We start from the raw sequence: 7,277 nt of genomic DNA on the forward strand, positions 1-7,277 counted from the left end.
GTCGTGTATGGCCTGGAATAGCTCTTGTTCCAAGTAGGGTTTGTTGTGGACATTTGGACATACAAACGTGTATATGCTGTACAGACATTCAGTGGATTAGTGCGCTATGCACAATGCTGTTCTGTTTTGTTTAAAAAAAAATATCAGAAAGATGTGACATCCAGCATGTTACAAAATGCGCTTATCCAAACAGGCTGAACACTAGACTTCACCCTCTTACCCCCACAACACTGCAGCCTTCTTGAGCAACAATTCCTGTCTGTCCACTCCCAAGGTGCCCTTCTGTCTACTCCCAAGGTGCCCTTCTGTCCTCTCTATAATTTTCTTTGCTTTGCTTTGTCCTTTGTCAGTGTAATTTTCTGACTGAATTTCTTTGTATTGTTAAAAAAAAAGTCTTGTAAATAATGCCTTCAGACAATATCTCTCCCCATCTTCAATGACTAGTTCGAGGTAGAACTGTAAATCCTTTGGGAGAGAAAGTTATTTTGGAAATGGATGACTGCATTTTGCGAACCATTTTGTCACTGTGACAGAACACAAATATGCAGATGATAATAAGAACCTCTAAACAAGAAAGTTCTTTTGTGCAGTGCTATAGCAAGTACAGTAGTTTGACCCGTAAGAGTACATCAAGACATGATTGCTGTACAATGCCATCCAGTGTTGATGCTTGTTCAGAGGAAACCTGTTACAAAACAAATTGAACTCTGCAGTTTCTGTAACCTGAAATGGATGTGAAAAGATATAAATTAAGATTAACCCCTCCTCTGCTCATCACGAACTCAAGCTTTATTTGGTTAAATATGAGGAACACCCTTCGAAAACTGTTCAGAGAGATAGTTGTTCATATAATTATGAAGTATTTGCTGTCTCTTCCAAGGTAATTACAGGATACTGTTGAAGACTAATGCACATCATTGTATGGTTCTGCTTGGAGGCAAATTGTTTACTATGGTAATGGCTAAAGATGGGATGAAACATTGCGTGCTGATGAAAATATTGACAATCAGTAACCATGGCTAACATGCATCAGCACAAAGGATAACTCGAGTCTCAACGGTCTGATTAAAAAACCTCTGAAGTGGAGAGAAGTGTTGTCTCTGGGACACTTCACAGAACCTAAATTAGTCTGTTGCTCTGAACTGCCCCCAGAGAAATCTCTCTCCTTCTGTTTCCACTGCTGGAGGGTCTAGGGAAAATCCTAAAGATTGTCACGAAAGAGAAGTCCTTTAATACCCGCTTCCTCCAACCCTTTGAAAAATGAATCACTTTCTTACTCTACAGCTTTCTAGACCAAATGAATCCATTCAAAACTACGAGGAAACTGAACAGTTTACATGTAGTACAGCAGTTATCTAGTTCAGGTGCTTAAGTCACTATCCAGTTCTGTCTAGGACTTGTGTAAATAACAAAGTGAAGCGTTTTGCATATGAAAATATGCAATATATGGCTCGGTAAACTAGTTTTTCACTTTCTATTCCCTTTACCATGTTTCTTCATAAATGTGGTCCAAATTTGCAACATTTGCATCTCAGTAGCTTTGACAGGCAAGAGCATTCAGCTTTTCTCTGACATTTGGATTCTTGCTTTTACCAGAGTAATGCTCTTCACCTTATTTACCCCTTTCCTCTTTGCTCTTTTTTCCATTCCTTGACTTGGCTTGGTCAGCCAGCGGTGCTGTGCTTCAGAGGCTTCCACCTTCCTCTGTTCCACCCTAGCAGTATCTTCCGTGGGACTGTTTTGTCTTTAACTTGTAGCATGTGCATTACCAGTGAGAATGAATTATAGCACTTGCATCAGTACATGGTGAACAATCAGCAATTTTGCGACTCTGCCATCTCCCCAAGAAAAAAAAGCTACCAGATCTTTTAAAAAGTGTACAGTATGTATCTGTGGTTGATTCTGCAATCAGAGCAATCCGTAGCAGTGTTTATCCCCCAGCAAGAAGATAACAACTTGTACAAACCAGGAAACAGGGAGCCCAAACAAAATGTGAGCCCTTGCTGTTCCCATCCTGCTGAGCACTAGATGATTGTATTTACCATCACAGTACAGTGGGCTTAGCCCTTACCAGGTCAGTGTTGCCACACCACAAACCACTTCTTGCTCTTCAACCAGTGCCTGATGTTACCGCCTCTCCGCAGCACGGCTTTGCCAAGCTCTGTCAGAGAACTACCAAGGAAGCATAGCAGTAGCTGAAAACGTTCTAGTGGTTAATATGCATTTAATGTGAGCTGCTAATTACATCATTTGGGTTGTTCAGTGTTATAGCTTGTGTAGGAGTAAATGGAGCCTGCAAAGTGGTGATTTCAATACAAGCAATAACCAGAGTAAAATACATATTTCTTTGTTTTCAAATCTTTTTCACAGGATGTTCACTGTTCAAGTAGACGAAGACAAAGGCCAGACTCAGAGATTGCCAACAGACCAGCCCATCTCTGTTAAGAAACTCTTTGTGGGGGGTACTTCTTCTCAGTTTCAGACTGCACCTCTCAGAAACATACCACCATTTGAGGGCTGTATATGGAATCTTGTCATCAATGCCATGTAAGTCTCACTGATACCAACAAATGTCTAGGTAATGAGATCTGGTTAACTACCTTGGCTGCCAAAACAAACTTCATTGTTGCAAGGAATCATACTAACAGCAAATCCTACAATATGATCTGTATTTTTAATATACCCTTCCTTCTTTTGTCTGCAATATACGCTCCATAGGCTATGCAATTAATGAACTGTTTTACAGACAAGCCAACACCTGTCTATTTATGCATAAAAATCAGAGAAATTCAACAGTAACGCTGCAGTAAGACTTGCCTCAGTGATAAGTATTTATGTACTATAACACTTAATTTTAAGTAAGGTTGATCTCCAAGAGTATACAGATTCTGAGAACCACCATGGCAATTAATTTGCTTTGTGGAAAGTGCATGCTGCAGTAATCTGGAAGGAACATTTAAGTAAAAAGCAAGGGAATGGTGAATAAAGAAAAACCTCTATAGAAAGTTCCCATCTAAGTCTTTCTTTCACACAACTGAAGTACCTAAATTAGGATCTCATCACTGCACACTCCATCAAAGTACATCAGAGAGAAGGGTTTCTCTGCAAAGTGACTCAGCGTACCTAGGCTGATAAGCTTGCCAAGGAGGATGCCTGTCTCTCTGCACTGACTGTAGGAAGGAAAGCCAACGGTGACTTTCACCTGTAATTTAAATGTCCCGCTTCCATACTTAAAACAGATGGGATGAATCCCTGCTCTTGCGTCCTGTGAGGTGGAATTACACTGCAGCATATAGCTATTCTTTATAAATGGGTGGTTAAAAGGCAGAAAAACTAGTAACAGACATCAATTTCTTTGTGTGTTCTCAGCCCCATGGACTTTGCTCAACCCGTATCCTTTGAAAATGCAGATATTGGCCAATGTCCTTCTCTAGAACCAGAAGTTAGGCCACCTGAGGATGAAGATAAACCAATCCACACAACAGTCCTCATCCAACCTGAACCAGACACTAATGGGGAGAAAGAAAGACCAAGGACTCCTCCTGCTTCCCCTCCTCCTCCAACACCATCTCTATCTTCAGCACTTGTAAGTGTAGATCACTTCACTCAGGTGAAGTTTGAAAAGTTTCTTTTTCCAGGCTAAATTGAAAAGCTAGCCATCAAGAATAATGAAGTAATTTGCCACAAAAATAGTAACAATTCAGTATGATATTGTAAAGGGAACACCTTGTTGCAGGTCACCAAAACCTGTGGATAATGGAAAACTGGTTGATGTCATTTGCTTAGATTATCACAACAGTAATTTAAAGAAAGTTATAGCAGTCGAATTCCCTTTGGCTTGCATGCTTAGCCCTAAGCCCTTGCACTTCAGAATGTAAGCCAAGCGATATCTGATCAGGGTTGGTCCTATGGGAAATCCATGTCATTATGATATTTCTCATGCTGTTCTCTGAAGCACATGATAACAGCAATGTCAGTGACAGGATGAAGAAACCAGACAGATCTGTTTGATATGGCAATTCCTCCACTGCTATTTTATAACTTTAGTCAGGAGATTTACTAACTTAAGAACTGAAATCCCAGTCACTCTTAAATTGAGCTCAATCTGTTGCCAGAAATCTTGACTAGCTAGATAGCGACAAGCAGTCTTATACAATAAAATTTAAGAAGAAACTTATTCTGTCATAAGTATAGCAATTTTACAGGTTGATGCAACATTTTACTTTCCAGAAAATATATGTTTAGATATCTGAATATTAAACTGTACAATATATCCACTGGAAGATATTCTTGGGGGGAAAAATCCTTTGCATTTTGTTAAAGCTGCATACAACCCACAAGTTTATGCAGGCTATAGTTCAGTATGGGTGAGGTGTCCAAACGGTGTGAAAAGACTGCACATTTCCCAGTTAGGAGCTTATTTACACTACCAGAATTTACACTACCATAATAAGACAGTTTTGAAAAGTTAACAACTGGAATATTTAACTTCCCTTTTTATATATATCAAATACTAAAAAGTCATTAATTTTCTCCCAGACAGTTTATCCCAGATTGGCTTCATAAGATCTTTGAACCATTTTGGGAGGTGCTCCCACACTAGGTCAGGCTTAATATTCATTCTCATTTCACTCCTCACTGACACAACATTACAGAACACTGAGTTTGTTTGTACTGCATTTTTCTGTGTCACCCAGAGATTAAAATTATCAATTAATTGCATGAAGACCAGGAAAAAAAAAAAAAAGTTGTGATTTTCAGCAAGTCAGTTGGCTGTAGGTCTGTCAGTTAGAGACAAAGGAACCTGAATTCATTGTTGCAATCACTCCCTGTTATCATCTGACTCATTTTTAGAATTCATGTCTGGTTTTCCTTGTGCGTGGGTATGATTTCTAACAACGTTTTCCTACAAAAAAAAAGGATACAAAAATTAGGCCAGAACCCCTGACTCGTTAAGGTTAATTTTATATTTGAGCTCCATGGCCACCTTCATTGGCCAGGTCCATATGGCACAGCTTTACCTGGAAGGACTCGTCAGGCACTACTGAAGCCTGCACAGCCATACAGCCGTCCGTGTACCTGGCAATGGGAGCCTGGTGTGCAAGATGGGCAAGCTCCAACTTAGTTACTACCCTGCCCAGAGCCCCAGAGTTATATTTATATCAGCCGTTTAATGCTCTAGGGCAGCATTTTTGATTCAGTCCCACAAGGTGGAGTCGTTGTAACACGAGGGCTCCGATGCATCTTTCTGTTTGGAGTTGTAAGTAAGTAAATGTGCAGTATAATAAGGCTACCGGCCATAGAAAGATAAGGAACCGGGCAACAACAAGGTAAAAAGGGTTATCCAGTTTAATGCTCACTGTTGTGAAAGAGTGCAGCCATATTATCCCTCAGGCATTATAAACAAAATTAAAAAACCACAGAAGCGCATGAGAGAGCAAGTGCACACTTTCTAAGACACTAAACGCTAATCTTTAAATAGCAAAAATTGAGAAGAATGGATCTACTCATTAATACCAGAAACTAGTCCCATTGTAACTAGGTGAGTTTTGTGTATCACACATCTAGAGCTGTGAGAACTTGAAACAGGAGTTCAAAATAAAAATCTAAATAAAACACCACTCCACTTTCTCTCTTGGAAAAAATGAAATCATTTTAATAGTCTGAAGACTTGAAAGTATTTTAAATAAGGGAAGCTTTTAGATAGTTTTTACATTCATCTAAGTAAGTTCTCCAAAGTATTTTTCTCGGGAATGTTGCAACAAAGTAAGTAACTGCAGTCTAATAATGAGCTATCACTCATATGACAGTTAATTATACAGAAGCTCAGTGTAGAAGGACTGTTATATGGAAAATGTACAGCAGAAAAAAATTATTTCCACATAGTAGGCTTAAATAAGGTATCTATTCTACTTAAGTCCTTTTAGGACCTTTTTTACCTCTATTACCTGTCTGCATGTAAAGGGGAGGGGAGTTTAATCCCAAATGAAAAAAAACGTACCCTCTATGAAAGGCAAGACAAGATCTTGAAGTAGGACAGCTGGGAAATACAGTGGTCACCCGTCTGCTGCTGCTGCTTGCTACGGATGCCAAGATGTTTCTCAACATTGGGTAACTGCTGCTTCTGCCTCATGTTATTCACTGCTTCTCAGGATTCGCTTGCCACTGAATTGAAGAGCGCCAGCATTACTTCTGCATTTGACTCCATGACGGTATCTTCCACTATTTCTCCATGCATTACTTCATCGTTTTATTAACACTATTCAATGAACTGTGAGGACTGCTTCAGTAGTACTCCCTTTTCCCCCTAATTACTTTCTTTGTAATTGCTAATACAGCGTTGTTTGTAGAGAATGTGTGACAGTCCACCAGTGGGCTTTTCTCTTCATTTCCACTGCGATGCACACTTCGCTTCTTGACTTACCAGTCAAGGCCCTGACATCTGACAAGACTGAAGTAAAGTGCAGCTGAAGAGTTCAGTCTTGAGGCTCGCAGGTAATACGGGAGATTATTAAGCAGCCAGGTTTAAACCCAGGACACCTTAGGGCCATTACTGAAAAAACAAAGCTGGGATATTTTAATATAGGCTAGTGATCCATGCTTAGTTCACAGTCTCACGAAGGCTGTAAAGCTGGCTGTCCTTAGATAAAGTGAAAGCAGACACAGGCTTGTGAATAAAACCTGGAATTTTTTTAAGCATGCGCTACTGTTGTTTTTTCTTTTTACTGATATTTCCATGTCAACCTAATGAACATTCACTATTATAGAGCAATATTTAGGAGTAAATAATCGGTGTATGCTTGCCATGACTCCAACCATCATGGTGCGTTTGGCGCTCTCCCCCACTCCTTGCCCTTCCCTACAGTCTTCCCGCTGGGATGGAGAAAAACTGCAGTTTTTGCTGATGCTGGGGAGCAGCTAAAGGGTCAGGGCCAGACCCTTTACTAACATATACCAGCCTAGGATTGAATTTACTGTCAGAATACATCCTTTTACTGTGTAATATGTAAAAGTGTGCAACAGCAAAGTGTGCGTTAGTGTATTTTCCAATTCTTTCCTGTTGTTCCAGTACCAGTAGTTAGTCTCTATCCTCAAATTTTAGCAAGCCCAAATGCTATTGAAAATATTATCTACACAGTATTATTATTAGCATAGTTTTTATACTTCTAGATAAACCTGTAAAGCTTAAAATAATGAGAAACTTTACCCAGCATTATGGGAATATGATTTTTTTTTCTATTTGATTATCACTGGAAGACTGCTGTCACACATTCATA

At 39.6% G+C, this 7,277-nt stretch overlaps 1 protein-coding gene across 1 annotated transcript in view; it reads left to right on the plus strand.

Annotated features, from left to right (window-relative positions):
- The window catches only part of LAMA2 (laminin, alpha 2), a gene marked incomplete at its 5' end in the record, with an annotated part of 113,985 nt that overhangs the window by 87,309 nt on the left and 19,399 nt on the right, over window positions 1-7,277 (plus strand). The window contains 3 exons of the mRNA XM_009702647.1: window positions 2,371-2,547; window positions 3,370-3,586; window positions 6,153-6,212. Coding sequence (XP_009700949.1) covers window positions 2,371-2,547; window positions 3,370-3,586; window positions 6,153-6,212 — 454 coding nt within the window. The remainder of the gene's footprint in view (window positions 1-2,370; window positions 2,548-3,369; window positions 3,587-6,152; window positions 6,213-7,277) is intronic.

Source organism: Cariama cristata, unplaced genomic scaffold (genome assembly GCF_000690535.1).
Source record: "Cariama cristata isolate BGI_N322 unplaced genomic scaffold, ASM69053v1 scaffold20836, whole genome shotgun sequence".
In the NCBI taxonomy this organism is placed as follows: domain Eukaryota; kingdom Metazoa; phylum Chordata; class Aves; order Cariamiformes; family Cariamidae; genus Cariama; species Cariama cristata.